Source organism: Bubalus kerabau, chromosome 6, assembly GCF_029407905.1.
Source record: "Bubalus kerabau isolate K-KA32 ecotype Philippines breed swamp buffalo chromosome 6, PCC_UOA_SB_1v2, whole genome shotgun sequence".
NCBI classification, from domain to species: Eukaryota; Metazoa; Chordata; class Mammalia; order Artiodactyla; family Bovidae; genus Bubalus; species Bubalus kerabau.
The window spans coordinates 22,507,074-22,532,398 of record NC_073629.1 but is presented as its reverse complement, the minus strand read 5'-3'; the positions used below and the strand labels follow the sequence as shown (position 1 = coordinate 22,532,398).

At 41.1% G+C, this 25,325-nt stretch overlaps 2 protein-coding genes across 3 annotated transcripts in view; one reads left to right on the top strand and one right to left on the bottom strand.

Moving 5' to 3' along the window:
* Positions 1-11,836, bottom strand: part of RNF115 (ring finger protein 115) — a 59,495-nt gene extending 47,659 nt beyond the window's left edge. The window contains exon 1 of one of the 2 annotated variants that reach the window (XM_055584533.1): positions 11,702-11,836. In XM_055584533.1, the coding sequence (XP_055440508.1) occupies positions 11,702-11,803 (102 nt within the window). In that variant the 5' untranslated portion in view covers positions 11,804-11,836. The remainder of the gene's footprint in view (positions 1-11,701) is intronic. The other variant, XM_055584534.1, reaches the window with a different exon arrangement.
* Positions 11,837-12,144: 308 nt separating this feature from the next.
* On the top strand, positions 12,145-25,061 carry POLR3C (RNA polymerase III subunit C). The gene is made up of 15 exons (XM_055584525.1): positions 12,145-12,286; positions 13,268-13,434; positions 14,031-14,286; positions 14,397-14,582; positions 15,645-15,733; positions 17,747-17,851; positions 17,982-18,074; positions 19,955-20,035; positions 20,284-20,335; positions 20,833-20,893; positions 21,325-21,475; positions 22,239-22,340; positions 22,451-22,500; positions 22,925-23,074; positions 24,910-25,061. The coding sequence occupies exons 2-15, from the start codon at positions 13,288-13,290 to the stop codon at positions 24,986-24,988; spliced, it is 1,602 nt and encodes a 533-aa protein (XP_055440500.1). The 5' UTR covers positions 12,145-12,286; positions 13,268-13,287; the 3' UTR covers positions 24,989-25,061.
* The last annotated feature ends 264 nt before the right edge of the window (positions 25,062-25,325 follow it).

The window sequence follows — 25,325 nt, the reverse complement described above, 5'->3', positions numbered from 1 at the left end:
GGAACCCTCTTGCTTTTTCCATGATCCAGCGGATGTTGGCAATTTGATCTCTGGTTCCTCTGCCTTTTCTAAAACCAGCTTGAACATCTGGAAGTCCACGGTTCACATATTGCTGAAGCATGGCTTGGAGAATTTTGAGCATTACTTTACTAGCGTGTGAGATGAGTGCAATTGTGCAGTAGTTTGAGCATTCTTTGGCATTGCCTTTCCTTGGGATTGGAATGAAAAACTGACCTTTTCCAGTCCTGTGGCCACTGCTGAGTTTTCCAAATTTGCTGGCATATTGAGTGCAGCACTTTCACAGCATCATCTTTCAGGATTTGAAACAGCTTAACTGGAATTCCATCACCTCCACTAGCTTTGTTCGTAGTGATGCTTTCTAAGGCCCACTTGACTTCACATTCCAGGATGTCTGGCTCTAGGTGAGTGATCACAGCATCGTGACTATCTGGGTCATGAAGACCTTTTTTGTACAGTTCTTCTGTGTATTCTTGCCACCTTTTCTTAATATCTCTGCTTCTGTTAGGGCCATACCATTTCTGTCCTTTATCGAGACCATCTTTGCATGAAATGTTCCCTTGGTAGCTCTAACTTTCTTGACGAGATCTCTAGTCTTTCCCATTCTGTTGTTTTCTCTATTTCTTTGCATTGATCGCTGAGGAAGGCTTTCTTATCTCTCCTTGCTATTCTTTGGAACTCTGCATTCAGATGCTTATATCTTTCCTTTTCTCCTTTGCTTTTCGCGTCTCTTCTTTTCACAGCTATTTGTAAGGCCTCCTCAGACAGCCATTTTGCTTTTTTGCATTTCTTTTCCATGGGGATGGTCTTGATCCCTGTCTCCTGTACAATGTCATGAACCTCCATCCACAGTTCATCAGCACTCTGTCTATCAGATATAGTCCCTTAAATCTATTTCTCACTTCCACCGTATAATCATAAGGGATTTCATTTAGGTCATACCTGAATGGTCTAGTGGTTTTCCCTACTTTCTTCAATTTAAGTCTGAATTTGGCAATAAGGAGTTCATGATCTGAGCCACAGTCAGCTCCGGGTCTTGTTTTTGCATCAAGTGAACCCCAAAACAAAGTTAATAGATCTGAAATAGGCTGAGACTTGGGACCCTTTACTGGAGTGCTTGCACCTGGACAAACTAAGGAACTAAAAGCAAGAGTTTCAGAAAAACATCTGTTTTATTGATTACATCAAAGCCTTTGACTGTGTGGACCACAACAAACTGTGGAAAATTTTTCAAGAGATGGGAATACCAGACCACCTTACCTGTCTCCTGAGAAATCTTTATGCAGGTCAAGAAGCAACAGTTAGAACTGGACATGGAACAACAGACTGGTTCCAAATTGGGAAAGGAGTATGTCAAGGCTGTATATTGTCACCCTGCTTACTTAACTTATATGCAGAAATCATCACGTGAAATACTGGCCTAGATGAAGCACAAGCTGGAATCAAGATTGCCGGGAGAGCTATCAATAACCTCAGATATGCAGATGATACCACCCTTATGGCAGAAAGTGAAGAAGAACTGAAGAGCCTCTTGATGAAAGTGAAAGAGGAGAGTTAAACAGTTGGCTTAAAGCTCAACAATCAGAAAACTAAGATCATGGCATCTGGGCCCATCACTTCATGGGAAATAGATAGGGAAACAATGGAAACAGTGGGAGACTTTATTTTCTTAGGCTCCAAAATCACTGCAGATGGTGATTGCAGCCATGAAATTAAAAAACACATGCTCCTTGGAAGAGAAGTTATGACAAACCTAGACAGCATATTAAAAAGCAGAGACATTACTTTGCTGACAAAGGTCTGTCTCGTCAAAGCTATGGTTTTTCCAGCAGTCGTGTATGTTGGACTATGAAGAAAGCTGAGCACTGAAGAATTGATGCTTTTGAACTGTGGAGTTGGCAAAGACTCTTGAGAGTCCCTTGGACTGCAAGGAGATCCAACCAGTCAATCCTAAAGAAAATCAGTCCTGAATATTCATTGGAAGGACTGGTGCTGAAACTGAAGCTCCACTACTTTGGCCACCTAATTCGAAGAACTGACTCTTTGGAAAAGAGCATGATGCGGGGAAAGACTGAAGGCAGGAGGAGGAGGGGACGACAGAGGATGAGATGGTTGGATGGCATCACCGACTCTATGGACAGGAGTTTGAGCAAGCTCTGGGAGTTGGTGATGGACAGGAAGGCCTGGCATGCTGCAGTCCATGGGGTCGCAAAGAGTCAGACACGACTAAGCGACTAAACTGAGAAGTAATTGCATAAACGCGCAGTTGGGGCAATTATGAACAATAAGATACAAAAAGGCCACAAACTGACTTTTCGGAGATGTAGGCGGTGTTGGGAACAAAAGCACATGGTACCTGCACACAGCATCACCTGAGGTGGGCAGACCACCTAAACTATGCTTCCTGCCCAAGCCACCCATCCACCCCTACCCTTACCTCATTTAAGGAACCGCTAGCTCACCTCACCTCAGAAAATGAGCAAGGGCACCTGTTTCTTACTTGAAGCGCAAGTCCCAATAAAGCCTTTCCTGAACTTCTCATCTGGCCTCTTATCAATTTTAATGAGTCCACAGACCCAGGTCGGTAACAGAACTTCTGGATTCTATTCCCAGTTCCACCAGTTCATGGTCTTTGGGAAGACCTGTTTCTCCATCTATAAAACTAGAACACAGATGTCGTCTTCATTTACTTGTCTCCTCTAACTCTCCTTCAGGAAAACAAGAAGTCTCATTCATTCAATTCTTATATTGAGGTTAATACTGAAGATCTGGGGGCTTCCCAGGTGGCTCAGTGGTAAAGAATCCACCTGCCAAGCAGGAGATGCCAGTTTTATCCCTGGGTCGGGAAGATCCCCTCAAGAAGGAAATGGCAACCACGCCAGTGTTCCTGCCTCAGAAATCCCACGGACAGAGAAGCCTTGCTGGCTACAGTCCATGGGGCTGTGAAAGAGGAGAACACAACCTAGCGACTGAACAACAACCATACTTAAGATTAGGATATTCACAGAAGTTTGTTTTATATGTCTTTACTTCCCTAAGTGGAATTTTATTATTAGAACATAAACTTTGTACATGATTTCAGTGACTTTTAATCCCAGGTTATTTTTCTTTCCCCACCAAGTATGCTTTTCTTTCTGCACAATGCTTAGAATGTAGAGCTTAGAATATAATTGCTGAATGAATGAAGGTTGTCAGTTTAAGCAAGAAGAGTCTATCAGCCTAAACTGAATGTAAGACAAACTCTTCCCTCAGACTATGGTGGTACATGATAGAACTAAGGGCAAATTTTTAGGATCATTTACCATTTTATATCTATGCCACTGAGTTGTTCCCCTTCTTGCTGCCTTTACTGTAAGCAAGCAAAGAACACTATAACTAAACCCTTTCTGGCTACACTGTGTTAACTTTATCTCTGATAATTCTTGTAGTTTAGTCAATTTTTTTTTTCCTTAGAAAATCTGGCTTCTTGTCCACCTGATCAAATTATATCAAGTAACACTTTGTCTCCTGACCTGATTTTCTGCCTTGTTACACAATGAACCAAAGAAAGTTGGTTGATTATACATTCCTGTTTGGAATCCCTGATAATGTCAACCTTTCAGGTCTGGAATGAAGGAACAAAATGATGAAGGTTGTGAATGTTACTATTCTTAGGGAATAAGACCATAAATAAAGGCAGTTCTAATGGCCTGGAACTCAATCACAGCTCTCCAAATATTTAAATTGTATAGGTATCTTTGTATAACACTAAAAAACTCTGGCCTGATGGTAGATTTTTGTTTTTATAAACTGGTTTTCTTCCTGAATAACAGCCAGGGGGACAATCACTTAATACTTAAGTTCAGAGCTAATTCACACTCAGTAACAGATTTCTGGAATCCTTTTATAGCACTAGTGTTGCAAGATAAGAAAGACCAATGTTACATTGCTAACCTTATTAAAAACCTTGGGAACTCTGAATCTGCTCATCGAATACAGATTGTATGCTAAAACAAAATGCTAGCAAGGAACAGTTCTCAAAGCTTTCTAAGAGGCTGTTCCAGGGTTAAAATCCTCAGTTTGGCCCAAATAAAATTTTCCATTTCAAAAACAAATAAAAAAGAACCAAAATGCTAGTATATTATTAAAACAAGTCTCCCTAACTGATTTAGCACCTACATTTGGCACAGAATGATAATAAGCCAATAATTTTAATGATCAGCAAACTAAGGTTGAAAAATTTAGGGAATCAAACACTTTCATTATTCTTATTTGTGAATATTACTTCCAAACACTTTTTAATCATAAATACGCAAATTAAAAACAGCAGTAAAAGCTAATTTGCTGAATTTACCTTTTACATGTTATTAAACAAAAAGTAAAGGTACAATTATAGTTTTCACACTATATCAGCAAGCAAAATGACAGCAGTTTAGGTTCAGATCTGCACAGCATCAAAGTGAGTGGCAAGTAGGTGAATACAGGATACCTTGCCTACTTCCTGTGATACCTGTTGAACTCATCAAGGAGGCTGGGCAATCTATTTAACATACAAGAAAAGTGTGCCTGGTTTAAAATCACCAGTCACTTCTATTTATTATACATGTATCTGTATATCTCTAAGGAACTCCAAAATAACAACTGAACTTAAAAAAAAAAAAAGATTTCAAAAAAATCTTTCAGAATCTAACCTAAACTTCTTTATGTGAAACTATAAGAACAACCTAAAATGTTTCTGCTATGGTAAAGGCCTTATTTCTCTACAAATAAGGACTACTCACTCCTACACAACCTTTCATCAAAGATTACATATCCCCATTTCTCTGAATGCCCACTCAAGCTTTCAATAGGCACACCTCAGTATTATTTTACAGTGGGATACACCAAGACAAACTGAGAGGGTCAGATGACTCAACTTCAATCCTATGAACAAACAGTATTAGAACAAGGCTTGATAACTTCAATTCACCAACTCGACCAAGAATTTGGGGAAACTAAAATTTTAAGCACAAAATCTCCTAAGCTCATGAAAACTTTCAAGAACATTAAGAGAAACAGAGAAAGTAATGCTTAATTAATGCAAAGATGAGCTATAGAAAAACTAAAATTTAGACTTGGTGTCTGCTTTCTACTTTGTTTTCAAACTGGAATTTCCAGATGTCTTACTAAGTTACATGTTGTGTTACTACTTCAATTAATTTCCAACTGAGAAAAAAAATCTGGATACTTTTAGAAGTTGCCCCACAGTGTGTAACTTGAGAGGCGTGATCCAATTCCTCTGGTCTCAGTAACCACAAGGAGAGAAAGTGACCCCAAGAGATACTGCTATAATAGAATGCCTCTTAACTACCTTCTAAACAATCCCTCCCATCAGGGCTTTGGTTAAAATTATCTCAACTTTATCTCACTGAAAATTCTCAATAGGATTCCAAAATTAGAAATCAAAGCTACCCCAGGACAAAACCTTCAGCACCAGTGACACAAGACAATGACTATCCTTTTATCCTTCTACACCTGGGTTCCTGAACCACAGTGCTCTTAACATTTTGGGCCCAATAACTTTTTGCTGTGGGGGCTGTCCTGTTCATTGAAGCAGGTTTAGCAGCATCCCTAGCCTCTATCCACTAGATGCCGGCAACAACCCTCCCTTTCCCGCAGTTGTGACAACAATCCTGCTGTAGAAAAGATCTACAGACATTGCCAAATTTCCTCCTAAAAAGCAAAACTGCCCCCAGTTAAGAACCACTGCTCTACATTATATCCTTTAATAATCAACATTCAGCTGTGGAGAGATGAAAAGAAGTCAGCATTCACAGGCTTCTTATTCTCAGACCCTTCCAATTTGACTACAGAGAATAAGAAACAATCCACATGGTTTTTCCTCTTCTGATATGATGGCTGTCTGAGAGACCTCAGCATCCTCTCCCTTAATGTAAGCAAAGGTCATAAAAAGCCAAGTAAACATAAAGAAACAAAAAGTATTAGCAACCAAAAAGTGTTACTTCCCCTTAAAAATATAAGGAATTTCACCTGTGGTGAGTTTAACTTTAAGGTTTTTGTTCTTCCTCATACCGAAAAAAAAAATCCCAAGATTTCCCCAAGATATACATAAAAGTCAATTTATCAGCAGAATTTCAAGACTAGAACTAGCCTTCTACCCATAAGAACACATATGTCTTTCTTCTAGCTCCTTGCAGGGAATATAATTACTGACAGTGTTATGTTCAAACTTTGCATGGCAGCGCCTGCATTTTGTTCCACCAAAGCCTTTTAGATAAAGATCTCATACCATTAACACCACTACTTTTTAAAAAGAACTACTGGGTATTCAACTCAAGGGCTTGCTTCCTGGTGGTTCAGCAGTAAAGAATCTGCCTGCCAATGCAGAAGATGCAGGTTCGATCCTTGGGTCAGGAAGATCCCCTTGAGAAGGAAATGGCAACCCACGTCAGTATTCTTGCCTGGGAAATCCCATGGACAGAGGAACCTGGCAGGCTATAGTCTGTGGGGTCACAAAAGAGTCAGACACAACTAGCAGCTAAACAACAATTCAACTCAGAATATTTCAAGAGACATTTAACAAGCAACTGCTATAAAGCACAGAAAGACGCTAGATAATCAAGCAGACTTTTTAGATGGTAAGTCACCAACAGCAGAATTTAAGAAATCTAAATAATTAAAACCTATAAAATCCAGCTCAAATCACTAATTCCTTCCTCCAGTTCAACAAAACTACTAATACTACTTAAGACACCATTCTAGGATCTTCCTAAGAATCATGCACTTTTAAAACTCTAGGTCTGACTTCCCTGGTGGTACAGTGGATTCGCCTGTCAAGGCAGGGGACATGGGTTGGATCCCTAGTCCAAGAAGATTCCATGTCACAGAGCAACAAAAGTCCATTTGCCACAACTACTGAGCCCCTGGGCCACTACTACCAGGCCCATGTGCCTAGAGCCTGTGCTCTGCAACAAGCCACCACAATGAGAGGCCCATGCACCCCAACGAAGAGTAGGCCCCGCTCACCGCAAATAGAGAATGCACACACACAGCAACAAAGACCACTGCAACCAAAAATAAATAAGTAAATTAAAAAAAAATAAAGAGCAAGGACAGGGAACTTAAGAGTTTTAAGAATCACAGAGTCTTTAAGAAGCCTACTTTTTAGCTTCTCTTATGGGGTGGTTAGAAAGTTTTCCTGTATTACAGTCATTACAAGTATAGCACAATAACAATGACCTGTATAGTACCTGGTAAACAAACAAATTAGGTATTATTATTTATTGATAAGGATGACATTTTATTAGTCCAAAGGTGATATAATAAGGAGATGGAAGAGGGAGAGAAGTTGGCTACTTGCTTCAGGCAAAGCCTCAGAGGTGAGTAGTACACCTGCAGTCTTTAATGAGATGGTCTCTCTGGGTTTGGATACTCTGATCTCTATAAAACACTTAGGAACCACCCTAGTTTCATCAATACTAAAAGCTGTTTACTCTGCATGATTTATCTCACCTGTTCAATGACTCTACAGAATTTAATCTCATAAGGTAATATTCCCTGACCTTGATTTAAAAATGGGAGAGGATAGTATGGAGTACAGTTGCATGACACAGTCCTCTGTGGCACCACCCAGTGATCCCTCAGGGGCATCTCTCAAGTGTTCCATACTTAACTCCATTAGTCTTGGCTTCACAGTGTCTCTCAATGGATAGACAGGTGAGGCAGAAGCTTCTGCTATATTCTGAAAATAACTTTAAGTTACTTAAGTATTTCCTCTGTCATCTGATGATCAAAAAAATACAATACCAATTTACCCAATGATATTTAATATAAACTTGAAATACTAGGGCTTCAGACCATATAATCAAAATCCTTTATTTTAAAATCCAAGTTTAGAGGAGGACTCACCCTCCCCCTCCCTAACTCATCTGGGGCCGGCAAAGAAGACAGCTGTAAGGCTCGATTCACCCAATGCCAATCAGAGGAAAATTGGCAAGACGAAGCAGACCTGAATGAAGAAGGATAGAGCACATGAATCACTCTGCTTTTGCCTAAGCGCCAATCATGCTGGCCACTTGGAATATACTGACCCATCACTGTCCACTTGTCTTGATTCTTCTAGGCTGGAATGCCTCCAAGAAACCTTCCCTGACTCAGACCCCAGCCTAAGTGATCTGCCTCTCCTTTCCTCTTAAGCTATCAGTGGCTTCCTGGATGCACTTGTTCATAGGCCTCTGGACCCTTCTCTGTTCACTCTCAGCTTGATGCCAAGCAGGGTCCTGTGGGGCTCCTGCACATGGAGGCCATTTTGTGCCCAATTTCTTATAGGCAAGCCTCCAGCCTCCATGACCTTCTCTGAGTTCCACAGGGCAAAACAACTGCTAATCAAAGGAGGAGCAGCCAATGAACCACCTGAGGCAAGATTAAGGGACCAGAGAGGCTCATCAAGATTAGGAAACCTGAACACCTACCATCTAAGACCCTGCACACAAACCCACCCTCTTGAAACCTTGCAGAAGAATGCAAGACTGTTACTGCCTTGATCCTTATCATATACCCCTGCCTAACTATATAACGGAGAAGGCAATGGCACCCCACCCCAGTACTCTTGTCTGGAAAATCCCATGGACGGAGGAGCCTGGTAGACTGCAGTCCATGCGGTCACGAAGAGTCGGACACGACTGAGCAATTTCACTTTCACTTTTCACTTTCATGCATTGGAGAAGGAAATGGCAACCCACTCCAGTGTTCTTGCCTGGAGAATCCCAGGGACGGGGGAGCCTGGTGGGCTGCTGTCTATGTCACAGAGTCGGACACAACTGAAGCGACTTAGCAGCAGCAGAAACTATATAACCTTTCCCTACTCACCAGGGAAAAAGCCGGCTTGAAACTCAACATTCAAAAAACGAAGATCAAGGCATCCAGTCCCATCATTTCATGGCAAATAGATGGGGAAAAAATGGAAACAGTGACAGACTTTATTTTCTTGGGCTCCAGAGTCACTACAGATGGTAACTTCAGCCATGAAATTAAAAGACGGTTGCTCCTTAGAAGAAAAGCTGTGACAGAAGAAAGACTTCTGTCTTTAATACGGAAGAAAAACATAGTGTATTAAAAAGCAGAGAAATCACTTTGCCAACAAAGGTCCCTATGATTAAAGCTATGGTTTTCCCAGTAGTCATGTATGGATGTGAGAGTTGGACCATAAAGAAGGCTAAGAGAAGAACTGATGCTTTCAAACTGTGGTGCTAGAGAAGACTCTTTAGAATCCCCTGGACAGCAAGATCAAACCAGTCAATCCTAAAGGAAATCACCCTGAATATCCTTGGAAGGACTGATGCTGAAACTGATACTCCAATAATTTGGCCACCTGATGAAAACAGCCAACTCACTGGAAAAGACCCTGATGCGAGGAAAAACTGAGGGCAAGACGAGAAGGGGGCAACAGAGCATGAGATGGTAGGATGGCATCACTGACTCAATGGACCTGAATTTGAGCAAACTCCAGGAAATGGTGAAGGACAGGGAAGCCTGGAGTGCTGCAGTCCACAGGGTCGCAAACAGTAGACAGGACTTAGTGACTGAGCAACAACAACTCACCAGGGAAGAGGGCACAGTTCTTGAGGCACTAGCCTACTATCCCCCTTTGCCTGGTAAAGTAATAAAGCCACTGTTTTCTTCTCCAAAAAATTTAATTAATTTAAAAATAAAATCCAAGTTTAGTATTCACTAAATTTTACTAAAACCATTTTCACTGTAAACAGGGAATCATTTTTAATAAAAAAAGAAAATTCCTAAATCATTATTCACTTCTAGAATGAAGACTTTTTTGAAACCTAACAATACCACTGAATAATATTTTCATTTTAAAATCTCAAAAAAACTGAGTAGCCATTGCCCTTTTGTGAAGAACACTTACAACAGAGAAATCTCCATTTGTAAGGGTTTGTCCCTCTTTGCACCAGAAATAGGATAATGAAATCTCAATTCTTATCAATGGAGAAGTCCTGACTTAAATCTGCAAACAATCATGCTTGTTTACCGTGTTTTGCATGATAATCTGCCAAAACTGGTTTCCCCTCTTCCCCAAAGTCTTCTGTTTCTAGGGATGGCTTTACAGTCATTTCAGGGAGAGATTCAGTTTTCCCTGGCATCTCCCCTGTATATAGGAGGTATACATGTTATTAAACTTCTCCAGGAAAAAAATAAAAAATAAAATTCCCTTCACGATTTCCCCCTCATTTCTTCGTATCTCCTTTCTAAAAGAAATTTGTCTTCTTATCTGAGAGGATCCAAATCAAAACACACAAAGTTGAAATAGATAGATCGAGATTAGCAGTGAGGAGCAGTATGGCAAAAATCAGACACAGCCAAAAAGCAGCAAAACTAAAACAGCATGTAGATGAAACTATGACTACAAAATTGGGAGTGGGGCAAATAGTGAAGAAAGAAAATGCTGTAAGAGCCTGAAAAAGCACAACTTTTAGGCAAAAAGGCTATATACCTTTAGGCACTTTTTCCCTGGCCTCCACTGGTGTTTCTAAGAAATAAGATATACAGACACACTTTAGTAGGCTTTCTTACAGATTTTATCAGAGACGCTGTAAACACTGAGGAAAGTTGTTAGGCACCCTGACTTAAGGCTGAACACTGATACTTTCTAAGGAGAAAAACAATCATAACTAGCTAAAGATGACTGGCCAAAGGCAGGATTAACATTCATCCTGGTGGGTCTCCCTGTGGTAGATATAGTCCAAGCCAAAAAAGCCTGTGTGGTTTGGGTGTTTAGCTGGCGAGCTTGCTGCAGAAGCACTTTTTTTCACAGCCATAGCACTACCTCTCTAGGGACTAACAAAATCTGGCAGAGAGTAGTGAAAACCAATTTTACATTAGATGATGCAGTCCCCAGCATTCTGTCCTAGATCTTTTTTATTAAGCAAAGACAGAGAGAACCAGAGGAGGAAGGGTGAGTAAGGCAGGTGGTGCTAAAGACACTGGCAGCATGACAATCAAAATAAGCAAGTTGAAACAATATGTTCTGCCTTCTTCCTAAAGCCATTTCCTTCAATAGTGATAGGGAGCGGAGGCAGTCTGCAAGTCATTAGCACACTGCTGTTTTCACTTTCAGAAGAATATTGGAAACCCCTGAAGAGCAAAATCCCCCTCTCCATCCCAGTTACCTTCCAACCCTCTTTTTCTCTCCGTGTTTTCTTCCTTCCTTTCCTAGGGACGACCGAATAAGGACAATTCTCAGCAATCCGTTATTTTGCTTTAATGAGGAGAGGGAAGGGGGAGGATCTGGTAAAAAGTGGAAAAGGAATAAAGGTGAGAGGCAACAGCGGAAAGAATATCGAATGCAGGAAAAGAGAGGTCATCGTGGGAAGGAGACAAGATGAAGAAGAGTGCATGAAAACAGCGGACGACGTGTCAGAAGAGAACTTGCTAAAGAAGGCCAAAATTATTAAAAATGGAGCGCGGGGGGAGGGGGATGGGAGGAGCTGGTCAAGAGGGGAGAGAAAGTGAAGGGCAGGTGGAACATCCGAGCGAGAGTTGCGGAGCCTGGGCCGAGACGCCCGGGCAGCAGGGTACTTGAGAGACCGATGTCAGGTGAATCGGGGTTGTGTGGGAAGGTTAACCCCCATTCCAGGACATCTGGGAGAGGAATCCGGGCCAATGCCCGAGCGCAGAGGAACCGGGTTCTTACCGGTAGTTTGGGGCTGACCTCGCCCTTGCAAAAGTGGCAGAAAAACCGGTGCGCGGCAACCGCAGAGCCCGCGCCGGCCCCGGCCGCCGAAGCCTCCGCCATTTTTCTCTTTCGCCACGGCTGTCCGAGAGGGCAGCCGGCCGGTCTTTCGCCAGGCCGCTGGCTCCCGGCTGCTGTCGCCTCCTCTGCCGCCGCCGCCGCTTCCTCAGTGCTGCCAGCCTCTCCAGAGCCCGCGCGAGTCACGTGAGTCCGCCCGGCCCACAGAGGCGGTGGCGCGGCTGCTGACCCCGCGGCCCGCCTCCCAGAACCAAAGAGGCGCAGGAAGGAGTCCGCCCGCCGGCCGGCTTCTCAAACAACCCCTCGCCGGTCCTCCAAACTCCCAGCGAGAAGAAGGAAAGAGCGCCCCCGGAAACCACCGAAACGCTGGGGCAGATCGGCACACGTTTTTCCTCTTCGCCGGTCCTCGTCGGTGGCCGTGCTCCTGCGCGAAAGGACCTTGGGCTCCCCCTCTGCCCGGGCGGCCAGCGGGAACCTCACAAAGCAGTCGTGGGGAGCTCGGCGGCGTTACGTTGCATTGACCCAGAGGTTAGTGGAAAATGCGGTCTGAACGAGGCAGCGCTGTCTCTGGACCCGGGGATCCACTCCGGAACCGGAACCAGCGGGAAGGGAGTGAAGAGCCAGGAGCCAGGCTCCCTAGAAATCCTTTTCGAGGATGGCAGAGGGTCTGGGGATGTGTCCCCAAAGACCTGTGGATGGGAATAGTGAAGCTGAAAGGCATACTCTTGGTTGGCTTCTGAGGGATTGGGAGAAATAAATGAACAAACCAGTGTTTGATAGCACTTGTGATTATATAGTCAACCATGTCTGTTTCTTTTTGTGTCTACTTAGTCAAGAAATCGAAATTTCAAAATTAAATACTGCCCTGCTAACAACATGTTTCATCTCTATCTGAAACACCCTGTTGAGAAGCTATCATTTACCTCCTGACTTACTTTGCAAAGTTGTCATTGCCTGTTCACTCCCAATAGGAGTGAAACAATGAAGTATAGAATCTAAGGTCTGTGATAGATCGCAAAACCATCTACACCCAATCTTTCAAGAAAATTAGAATCATATATGATCCCATAAAGATAAATCTCATATACCTAGGTTTCCAGTCTTCTTTTTCGATGCATGCATGTGGGGGGGTTTTCACAATAATTGAACTTTCCTCTACATTTTGCTTTGTAACCTGCATCTTTCCCTTAATGAATAATTTTCTACACTAATACATATTGTATTGTGAATGTTGACATAGAATTCCATTGTATGCATATACCATAATTTATTAAAATAATCACTAGGTTCCTAGAATATCAGTATTCTAATGTGACATATTTTTGTCATTCCCTTGGAACAGAACATCCAAAACAAAAGAATTACATCAAAGATATGCAAGATTTTAAGGCTTTTGGTATATCTACTGTCACATTGACATCTAGAAAGAACATGAATTTACATTCAGCAATTCTGTTCCCAAAATAAAAGAAAAACTTCCTGTCATACTGTCTTTTATTTTTTTCCTAGCTCTGAGAATCCTCAGCATAATGACTCAAGCAGAAATTAAACTGTGTTCTTTGTTGCTGCAAGAGCATTTTGGAGAGATTGTAGAAAAAATTGGAGTCCACCTAATCAGAACTGGCAGCCAGCCCCTAAGAGTTATTGCCCATGACACAGGAACATCACTGGATCAGGTATGTTTGGATCACATCAATTTGCTTTCATTTCATTAATTTTTTTTACCTACCCTTGAATATTGTTATTCAAGGACAGAGGAGCCTCGTGTGCTGCAGTCCATAGGGTTGCAAAGAGTCAGACATGAGTAAGAGACTGGATAACCCCACAAAATGGAAAAGAGCAAAGTCTGCCCTAGGATCAGAAGGGTGTTATTTGAGAGGAGAGAGAGAATGAGACATAGGGCCCAGGGTTCTGCTTCTCAAAGTGTTCTGGCTCCTTGTGGCTTCTTAGGCAAATCTTTGCTCCTCCTATCCCATACTTCATTTATTCATAATGAGTCTATTAATCTCAGTACTGCATTTTAGGAATGAGAATAATAGAGGGGAAGTAAACTGTACTTTGAAAGATAAAGATTGGAGGAAATATGAACATCATAGTAAGGAATCTTCCTGATTTTTTCCACTGACATTCGATTCTTACTAACTATTCCAGTGGAGAGAGAGAGCAATTTGCAGCTGTCTCTTGATGTTTAGGAAACTGTTAGACAAAACTTGCCAGCAATAATGAACTGCATCTTCAGACTTTTCTTCTCTTTCTTTTATATCCTCTCTAGGTTAAAAAAGCCCTTTGTGTCCTCATCCAGCACAACTTGGTGATATATCAAGTGCACAAACGTGGAGTGGTGGAGTATGAAGCCCAGTGCAACCGGGTGTTGCGAATGCTTAGGTATCCCCGGTACATCTATACCGCCAAAACACTGTACAGTGACACTGGAGAGCTGATTGTTGAGGAGCTGTTGTTGAATGGCAAAATGACAATGTCAGCTGTCGTGAAGAAAGTAGCAGATAGGCTCACAGAGACTATGGAGGGTCAGTACTGTATCCACAGCTGTTAACAAAAGCGTAGGTTGACTAGATGCAGGAGTGAACCCTTAGCTACCTGAGGCCATCTCATTTGCCTGTTTCCTCCTGTCATACAGATGGCAAGACCATGGACTATGCTGAGGTATCAAACACATTTGTGCGACTAGTGGACACACACTTTGTGCAGCGTTGCCCCTTGGTGCCTGCCACTGAGAATTCAGATACTGGGCCACCACCACCTGCCCCCACTCTTGTCATCAGTGAAAAGGACATGTACCTGGTTCCTAAACTGAGCTTGATAGGTAAGGAATTTTGACCCCGAGATCTGTGACTTGCCCCGATTGTCGATTCTTTCATGAAAGTTTCATAGTGATTGTTAAATGAATGACTTAATCAATGAAGCAATTACCAAGGATTTGCTCTATGCCAGATACTGTGGTATAAAGTGATGAAAAAAACATTATGGTCCCTGCCCTTATGGAGCTTGAGTCTAGTATAGGAAGCTCGCATTAATCAGGTAGTCTCATGGATATATAACTAACAAACTGTGATCAGTACTGTGAAGGGAAAGTATGAAAAGTGTGTTAGGAGTGTTATGAAAATATATAACAGGGGACCAGATTTACCTGGGAGTTTAGGGCACATGCTTCTTTGAGAAAATGGCATTTGAACCAAGATTTGAAGCAGAAGTAGGAGCCAGTCAGTGACGTAAGGTATGAAGAGGTACAGAGGATCAGCATTTTTGGCAAAAGGAATTGTATGTAATGAGAGAAGAAACAGTATATTTGAGGAATTAAAAGATCAGTGTAGTTAAAGCATAGAGAGCAAAGGAAAGAGAGCCATACGATAAGGTTAGAGAGATAGGCGGGGAATAGATCATGCAAGATCTCATAGAGCACTTGTTCTTTATCCTAGATGTGAAGGAAAACTACTAAAGGATTTTAGAGGAAGTAACATCATCTAATTTGCATTTTAAAAATATGTTTCTGTCTGCAGAAAGGAGGGGGCAAAGGTAAATGTAGACAAACCAGTGAATAATTAGGCATAGAAGGGATGAGGAAAACAGAAATCAAGAATGACATCTGGCTGGCATACATGGAAGGATGAGCGTACCATTCACTGTGAAAGGAAGCCTTGAAACAGGAGCAGTTTGAGGGAGAGAGACTATGAGTTTCTTTTTGAACATGTTGAGTTTCAGATGACTTCATCATTAACTTGAATTTCTTGTAGTTCCTCCGTCTCCTCAACATCTCTTGCCTAGAGGCCACTACAGATGTCTTTGGGATAGTGACACCTGTCACCTTCCACAATTTCCTGTCATCATAGGAGATGTAGCCTATCAGTGCGCCTGTTCTGTTTGGCAGGGAAAGGTAAAAGGAGGAGATCGTCTGACGAAGATGCTACTGGGGAACCCAAGGCCAAGAGACCAAAACAGACCACAGATAACAAAGAGGTAATGATGCTTCTGGACTTGGAGTCCTCACCCTGAGGCCAGCCAGGAAGAGCACTGAGATACCAAGCCCTGAAGAGCTTCAAGGTTCTTGGGTTGAGAAGTAGTGGGATTATGAACTTGATCAAATGTTGGCCAGGGACAGACTAACAAAGAGGGCACTCCATTACTATCTCTATACTGTCCATTACTGTCTCCCTTCTGAGGCTTAACCTCATTGGACAGAGGTAGTAGCTTATGCACAAATAAAGGGCCTAGAAAAAGTTTAAACTGATCACTGTGGCTGGACTGTAGAGACCCACAGGGATAAGTGGTCACAAATGAGTCTAGAAAGATATGTGTAGACCTGAGCTCTTACATTCAAATGCCTTCTCAGCATCCCTATAAAGATGTCTAATAAGCATCCCAAAAGTAGTATGACTAAAACAGAGTAATTGATTTCTCATTATTTCTCATTCCTAGCTATCTACTCCCTCCTACACTTTCCTCATCTTAGTCACATCACCAAGACCAACCACCTAGGATACCATTTGCTTAGACCAAAGTCCTGGGAGCCATCTGACCTCACAGTAAAACCTGTCAACCGAATTTCTACAATCAATTCATATCTGACTGTTTCTTACCATTCCCAGTCACCTTAGTCCACACCACTATCACTGTGGTCAAGACTTCACCAACACTCTCCTAAGCGGTCTCCCTGCCTACATTCATACCTACATAAGAGCCAAAATGACTTGCTAAATTGTTCTTTTAAAAAAAAAACCCATCACTGGTTTTTGACTCCTTTAATAACTTCCCATTACTCTTAAAAGAAAACCAGATCTTTACCATGGATTATTATCCCTTACATAAACTAAGTCTTGGCATGATCTGCTGGAGACAAGGCTCTCCAATCTCAGCTCTTCCTTCCGTCCCTCAAACATGTCATATGTGCTCTTGCTAGCCTTTTGGCTTTCGTCCCTAGGATTTCTTCTGCTTCAAATACTTTCCCTCAGATCCTCATGTAGTTGCCTCTTTTTCATCATTCCGATCTCAGTTCAAATGCTGTTTTTTAAGAACTCAAGCACCATTGCCCACTCTCTACTCCATTCTCTACCACATTTTCCCATTTCATCTTCACAGCATTTAAAGGTAGATAAAATTATTTATTATTTGTACTCCCAATAGACTATAACTCTTTGAGGACAATATCTTGACCCTGGTATCTAGAATACTAGCATAACATCAATAAATATTTTTTGATCGACTAAGAGGTTTACACTTCACCCTGAAGATAAGGGGGAGTTGATGAATTTTAGACAGGTGAATGAAGTAGCTAGATTTAAGTTTTAGAAATGTTACTATAGTACAGTGGTTCATAACTTGTACAACTTCATGGATGCATTTCAGAGAGTCTACCTGTACTTGTTCATAAGTACATTTTCCTATAGAGTACTCATAGCTTTTTTCAGATTCTTCAGGGGGACTGTACCCCAAAAGCTGGAAAAGCACAGCTCTATGAGAAATGGGGAGAACAGTGCAAAAAGAAAAAGATTAAAAATGGAAAACTATCCTCTTTTATAGTGTTCATTAAAAAAAAAAATGAAAATTAGTTAGGAGGCTACTTATAGTCATTCAGGTGAGTCAACATTAGAGCCTAAAATAAGGTAATAACAGGATAAAGAAAAGTAGACCTCTAATTGGGCTTCCCTTGAGGCTCAGCTGGTAAAGAATCTGCCTGCAATGTGGGAGACTTGGGTTTGATCCCTGGGTTGGGAGGATCCCCTGGAGAAGGGAAAGGCTACCCACTGCAGTATTCTGGCCTGGAGAATTCCATGGACTGTATAGTCCATGGGGTCGCAGAGTCAGACACAACTGAGCAACCTTCACTTCACTAAATCCACACAATTGAATGGTTTTTTCCTCCAACCAATTTAGTCACTACTGTATAGGAAAAGAAACAGTGAAATCCAAACTCTTCGCTAGAAAACTTCATTGTATCTAAATGTTTCTTTCTAATACTTTTCTCCTCCTCAGCCCATTCCAGATGATGGGATTTATTGGCAGGCCAACCTTGACAGATTCCACCAGCACTTCCGTGACCAAGCCATTGTCAGCGCAGTTGCCAACAGGATGGACCAGGTGATATCTAAGTGGGTGGGACAGTGGCTATCAGGAACATTACACTGTTTACCAGATGTGGCCACTGGCATATAGCCAGAGCCCACACAGCAGACTGAATTCTGAATTCCAGTTCACTGTTCAAACCTAGACCAGTAGTGAGATCGTGAGGACCATGCTCCGGATGAGTGAGGTCACCACTCCCTCTGGTGCCCCCTTCACCCAGCCATTGTCTTCCAACGAGGTGAGCTTCATGCTGCTTATACTAGTTTTCTGACAGACTCTTGGATGTTATAATTATTATACGTAGAGCCTGGGATTAGGTTAAGGTCTGGACCTTGAAAGAAAGGGTTTTTGCCGTTTGAGGTGGGACAGTGATTAGCCCCAGGTGGTAGGTACCGAAATATTTGGTCTCTTGGGAATTCAACCTTTAAAAACCTAAACCACTGTTTTAGTCAAAGTACAAGCAATTCTTTTTTTTTTTTTTCATTTTGAATATATTTTATTGAAGTACAGTTGATTTACAATGTTGCATTAATTTCTGCTGTACAGCAAAGTGGTTCAGTTTTATATCTATATATATATACACACACACACATTCTTTGCTTTTTCATGTTCTTTTGCTTATTGGTTTATCACAGGATACTGAATATAGTTCCCTGTGCTATACAGCAAACCTTGTTGTTCATTCATTCTATATGTAATAGTTTGCATCTGCTTATCCCAAACTCCCAATCCAAACCCTCCCCTACCCACCTCCCTCTTGGCAACTACAAGTCTGTTCTCTGTAAGTCTGTTTCTTTTTTGTAGATAAGTTCATTTGTGTCATATTTTAGATTCCACATATAAATGATACTGTGTAGTATTTGTCTTTCTCTTTCTGATTTACTCTACTTAGTGTGATAACCTCTAGGTTAATCCATGGCTGAGTAGTATTTCGTCGTATATACATATATGGTACAGATTACTCTTAATTGTTCTAAGTATTCACTGTTTAGAATCTGAGCCTTAGTGCTCAGGATATTATTTGGCTGCTTGTATTTGTTTTTTCAGTATATTATATATATTTTAATTTTTTAATGTTTTGTTTATTAAGTTTTGAATAAAAAAATATTTAATATATTGAATACTTTATATTACTTTTTAACCATACCGATATTTATTCATATTAAATATAGTTGTATTTTTACAGTGTTTAAATTTTTTAAGTTATTATATAACAAAAATTTAAATACAAATGTTTTTCTGATGACAAAAATAATTATATGACCTGTATTTAGAGATCTATAGTTCTTTTTTAAGATTTCTTTGTTTAGCTGCACCAGGTCTTAGTTGCCACAGGTGGGATCTTTGATCTCTGTTGCAGCATGCAGGATCTTTCGCTACAGCATGCACACTCTTAGTCGCAGCATGTGGGATCTAGTTCCCTGACCAGGGATCGAACGTGGGCACCCTGCTTTGGGAGCACAGAGTCTCAGCCACTGGACCACCAGGGAAGTCCCTAGAAATGTATAGTTTTTCAAAGTTGTAGTTCCGCAAACTTTCAGAAATGGCAGGCAAGTGCTGTATCTTGTAGATGGCAGTTACATGGGTATATAAAATTATCAACACTCATCAAACTGAATCCTTACGATCTGTGCTTCTTGTATGTAACATACTCTAGTTTAAATACATATGTAGTTTTGCATAATCCCAACCCCAGAGGTCTTTGTCAGTAGTTTGATACATATCTTTATTCAGACTTCTTATATATAGTCTCACTTAAATGTAGGTATATGTATATTTTTTAACAAAAATTTTAAAAGGGATTATACTCTGCAAACTGTTCTAAACTTGCTTCTCTCATATGACAGTATATATAAACTTCCTTTTCATGATCTATCTCATTCTTTATAATGGCCATATCACATTCCACTTAATGTGGCCATGCTGTACTGTATTTTAATGAACTCCTTATTATTGGACATGTGAATTCTTTCCAGTTTTTTACTCTTACCAACAATGCTGCTGTGCTTTGGGACATTTTTACATTTGTGATATCTAAAATTAAAACATCTTTATTTCAGCAATGTCACCAGTTCTAAGTTCCCAAACTCATTTTCACTGTGTCTTTTTGCTCCATAGATCTTCAGATCCCTACCTGTTGGCTATAACATCTCTAAGCAAGTTCTTGATCAGTATCTCACTCTGCTGGCAGATGATCCAGTAAGTCTTTTTTTTTTTTTCTTTTTTCTTTTTTTTTTCTATTGTGTTTAGGATTAATTTCTGCCGCTGATAACTGGTAGCAGTCTTCTGCAGCTTCATTCTCTACCTAGCCAGCTCAGACAATTTCTCTACCATTGCCTGATGGGAGAGCTTCCTCCTACCAACTCAACCAGATTTGCTCTTCTGGAAACAGAATCACTGGACTTTCCATTCTGATAACACAAGTTCTCTCTCTCTTTTTTTAATAGCTAGAGTTTGTTGGAAAGTCTGGCGACAGTGGTGGAGGAATGTATGTCATCAGTATCCTTATGGGTGGTTATTTCCTTAATAGTCAGGCAGCCTGAACTATGAAACAGAAGCGTGACTTTAGGAAAGATTTGATGATATTTAGTATACTAAGTGGGGAAGGGAATGGCAACCCACTCCAGTATTCTTGCCTGGAGAATTCCACAATCAGAAGAGCCTGGTGGGCTACAGTCCATGGGGTTGCAAAGAGTTGGACACGACTGAGCGACTAACACACGCATATAGTATACTAAGTAAGTTAGAAAATTGAACTAAAACACTAATGATAAAGAAGAAAAACAGACTTTTAACCAACTAAATTTTAGTTAAGCAAAACCCTGACTTAAGCACCTTTAGTTAATTAAGGTTTTGAAATACTTACATAACATAAATGAGACTAATGTGAAAAACAAAACGGTATTTAAATTTTAAATTAAATACTCGGAAATAAAACTAAGAGCACAATATCCAGGCCAAGACATTATGGAGTGACCTTTACCCTCTACATAAAGACCTGCATAAGGCTCTAGGATCTCTAGCCACGGCCACTCTGGAGTCTGTCGTACAAGAGAGGTAAGGCGGTTACCCTGAAAGGGTTGGGGGTCAGGTAGTTCCTTTCCACACCCCATTTGAACAAGTCATTTGATCATTAGGTAACCGACCAGTATAGGCACACCTGGCACATCTTGCCCCATTTTCCACTGGACTACTATGGATCCCATCTATTACTGCTCTTTACCCTAAATACCCTGCTGCTTAATTCCCAGGGATGCCAATTCATCAGCCTTCCTAACACCTTTCCTTACAAATGTAGGAACTGAGGCATTCGAGTCAGCAGTTGGTGACTCTCTTATGATTAGCAGTATTGTCATTGATCTATGGAATTAGGAAGGATTCTCTGATTGCTGTTCCTCTCCACACATAGACACTAAACAACCCTCTGTGACTAAGAACTAAAGCTAATTTATGTTGGCATGCCATTTGCTTCCTTTATTCCTTTCCAGATTTGGATCTCGCTGTGCCAGAATATTCCGTCTAGTTTTACAAAAGAAACACCTGGAGCAGAAGCAGGTAGAAGACTTTGCAATGATTCCAGCAAAGGAGGCAAAGGATATGCTTTATAAGATGCTCTCAGAAAATTTCATATCACTGCAGGTAACAATAATTGCCAACCAGCAGAGTTGATGGATGAGAGAAATTGCTGAAGCAAATATTCTGAACCTCAAACAAACTCTGTATCCATCTTTGAGACAGAAGGAAAAAAAGATTGACAAAGACATACCAAGCACTTGCAAGATAACTGTGGAGCTTTATCTGGCCTTGTAAAAAAGAGGCAGAGCCAAGAAATCACCCCAGAATCACCGTACCTTTTTTTCTTTAGCTCCTTGTTCCTATGATTTATCCTTTCCTCAAGTCTTAAGTTTATTACCGGTCAGTCTATCAATAGCATCTGTTGGGTCCTCACTGCATGCAGAGCTATGTACTCTACCCTAAAAGGAAGTAAGATAGAATGGATTTTGGAATCAGAATCACAGCTCTGCCTATCACCCAGTTACACTAAGCAAATTCCCTACCGTCCTTTTTCCCACCTACAAAATGGTAATAGATGGAGGTAACAGAAATAATATAGTTTGTTGTAAAAATCAAATACAGTCTGCTTGGCACATAAGAGTTGCTCAGTAAATGTTAAGTGCCTTCTCTTTCTTCCCCACTCAGGATGTTGACAATCAAGAGAAAAACAGGACGTCCTGGCCCTCCATATGGCTGATTATGCTATAAACACAGATGCTATATGACTGGGGAAGAGGGAATATAGGTGAAAGAAAGGGCTTAGTAACTCCAGATGGCACAGGTATTTACTTTGCCAGTTCTGAAGGAAAGTAGAATGTCTCTTATTTTTCTTTCTGTGAACAAATAGGAAATTCCCAAAACACCAGACCATGCCCCATCCCGGACCTTCTATTTATATACTGTGAACATCCTGTCAGCTGCCCGAATGTTGCTGCACAGGTGCTACAAGGTAACTCCCCCCATTCCCTCTGCAGACATGTCTCACCCTCACGCCCCCTTTAGCTGTTGTGCCTGAGCTACTTATACAGAAAGAACTCTGCATTTCTTCTCTCTCCTCAGAGTGTAGCCAACTTAATAGAAAGGAGACAATTTGAAACCAAAGAAAACAAGTGAGTAACATTTTCAACTGAGTAATTACATATTTCAAGGCCAAAAAGCTTACGGGGAAATTTCCTATAGAAATGGAAACCAATAGAGATAATAACCTGTCTGGTTGCACTGAATTATTGGCTTAGGTTGGCATAATCATGCATTTGTATACACTTGTCAGATATCCCCAGTGAAATAGTTCTGCAGATTAAATTTATGGGCAACATATAAACTGGCACCAAACTTTTAAGTACAAGTGAGAAGCAGCAAGAGTTTCAGGAATAAAGTCACATTTCTAATTAAACTTGTAGGAAACATCCTTAGAGAGTGACATTGTCCACTTTGACCAGGAACGTGGTCAAGGGGGAGTTATGCCCCAGGTCTGTGGGATGAAAGAATCTCCAGGGCTAGGGGACATGCCTCAGAGTTATATTGTTCTGACAGGCGTCTACTAGAGAAGTCTCAGCGGGTAGAAGCCATCATTGCATCGATGCAGGCTACAGGTGCAGAGGAGGCGCAGCTCCAGGAAATAGAGGAGATGATCACAGCCCCCGAACGCCAGCAGCTAGAGACCCTGAAGCGCAATGTCAACAAGTAAGCCTCACAGACTTCAAAGCTACGTTTCAAAATGCCCTCCAAACAAATCCATTTTGATGTCCTGCCACCCCTCACACTTAACATGAGCAAACTGAAACTATCTTCCTCCTCACCTCAATCAACAGAATTTAATCCACCTATTTTCCTAAGCTCAAATTTCTGAAGATATTCTCAGCTTCTCCTCCCTCACCTCTCTCTCTCCTCTCCTCTCTTTCCTCTCTCTCTCTCTCTCTATGTCATGTTCACCACGATTCTTGATGTTACTTCAGCAGCATGTCCCAAATCTGGCCTTTCGTCTTGCTCTCCATGCACGCCCTTCTCACCTTTTCCCCAGACCTTTGCAGTCACCTCCCTCTTCAAACCATTTCTTATAATGCTTTCAAAGTTAGTTTCTTTAAAGGGATTGATGATAGCACTCTTCTACTTTACATGCTTTATTGACTTCTTGTTTACAGCGTAAAGACCAGCCTCCTTGGTGTAACATATAAGTCCTTTCATGGTCTTCTCCCTCATTTCCTTTCACTCCTCACCATAGACCTTCATAGAGATTGCTTTGAATCTGGGGAAGATTGCCATGTTAATGATACTAAATCTTCCAACCCATGAATATGAAAGGTCTTTCCATTTACTTAGTTCTTCCTTAATCTCTTTCAATGATGTTTTCAGTATTCAAGTCTTATAGTTTTTTTGGTTAAATTTATTCCTGTTTATTCTTTTTTGATACTGTTTTAGTATTTTCTTAAATTTCACTTTTGAATTGTTCATTGCCAGTGTATGGAAATAGAACTGATTTTTGTGTTTTGGTTTTATATCCTGCAATTTTGCCAATTCATTTACTTGATGTGGTAAGTTTTTTGTGGATCCTTTGAGATGTTTCTGTCTATAGGATTATGTCATCCGTGAATTAGAAATAGCTTTACTTCTTCCTTTTCAATCTAGATGCCTTTTGTTTTTCTTGCCTAATTTCCAGACTAGAACTTCCAATGAAATGTTGAATGGAAGTAAAAAGCAGGCATCCTTGTCTTGTTCCTAATCATAGGGAGAAAGTTTTCAGTCATTCTCCACCAAGTATGACGCTCAGTATGGGTTTTTCATAGATGATTTTCATCAGTATTATCAGAGTAGAAGCGGTATTCCCTTCTATCCCTAATTACTTTCAGCCTCAGCCACTCTCAGCTTCTATTTTAAAATACATTTAAACATACTGCAGGGCAAATCATATTTTCTAAAACACAGGAACTACTTTTAGTAAAGAAGCCTGACTGGATACATCTTATTTCAAGATGTTCTGTTCCTCCTCCACTCACCTCAGCTTTATTTAGAATTTCTGTTACCTTTAGTTTCTGTAGGGCTTCCCTGGTGGCTCAGACGGTAAAGCTTCTGCCTACAATGCGGGAGACTCGGGTTCAATCCCTGGGTCAGGAAGATCCTCTGGAGAAGGAAATGGCAACCCACTCCAGTACTCTTGCCTGGAAAATTCCATGGACGGAGGAACCTGATAGGCTACCGTCTATGGGGTCGCAAAGAGTTGGACATGACTGAGCGACTTCACTCACTCACTCAAGTCCTTTTTACACCTGTGCATTTAACATGTGCTTTTTCCTCCTTGCAAATTAGACTATAACTTCTCCTGGGACAGAGGTGTTGTTTTTTGAACCCTCAGCAATTTCCATAGTGCCTAGCACATACGAGATGCTTGGTCAATGGGAGAATGAGCTATTAGTTCTCTTGCTTTCTGCCCAGTACTTTTGAGGGTAACCAGTCCAGCCTCTAATCTTAAATGTGCTGATAAATGTTCAGTCTGGACAAATGCTTTCATTTTTTTCACTCAGGTTGGATGCCTGTGAGATCCAGGTGGATGAAACCATCTTCCTGCTGGAGTCATACATCGAGAGCACCATGAAGAGATAGTGACCCAGAAGAAAAGTCTTCCTCCAAAGATCTGAGGGGATTGGAAGAATAAAGGAGTAGGAGAAAATCCAAATTCTGTGCTGACATTCCTTCTCCCTACCACCCAGAGTACACCAGAAAGAGTGTGACCTGTCTTTTTTTCAACTTTGCTGATCCTGTTTTAGAACCATCATTATATTCTACCCTCATCAAATCTTGGCAGGAGAAAGAACCTTAAATCAACTAGATTAATCATCTATTAGATGTATCAGTTCCCACCGAGAAGTCAGCTAAAGCTGTGTTTGAACGTCCCCGACAGAAAAACTTCTTCCTAAGCTTTTTATCCCATTTTCAAAAA

Bases quoted from the DNA above. Each gene is read 5' to 3' on its own strand.
- POLR3C (XM_055584525.1), top strand. From the start codon at position 13,288: ATGACTCAAGCAGAAATTAAACTGTGTTCTTTGTTGCTGCAAGAGCAT. The intron at 20,336-20,832 runs GTATCCTTATGG...CTCTACATAAAG, and splicing joins TGGAGGAATGTATGTCATCA to ACCTGCATAAGGCTCTAGGA. The intron at 22,501-22,924 runs GTGAGTAACATT...TTGTTCTGACAG, and splicing joins TTTGAAACCAAAGAAAACAA to GCGTCTACTAGAGAAGTCTC.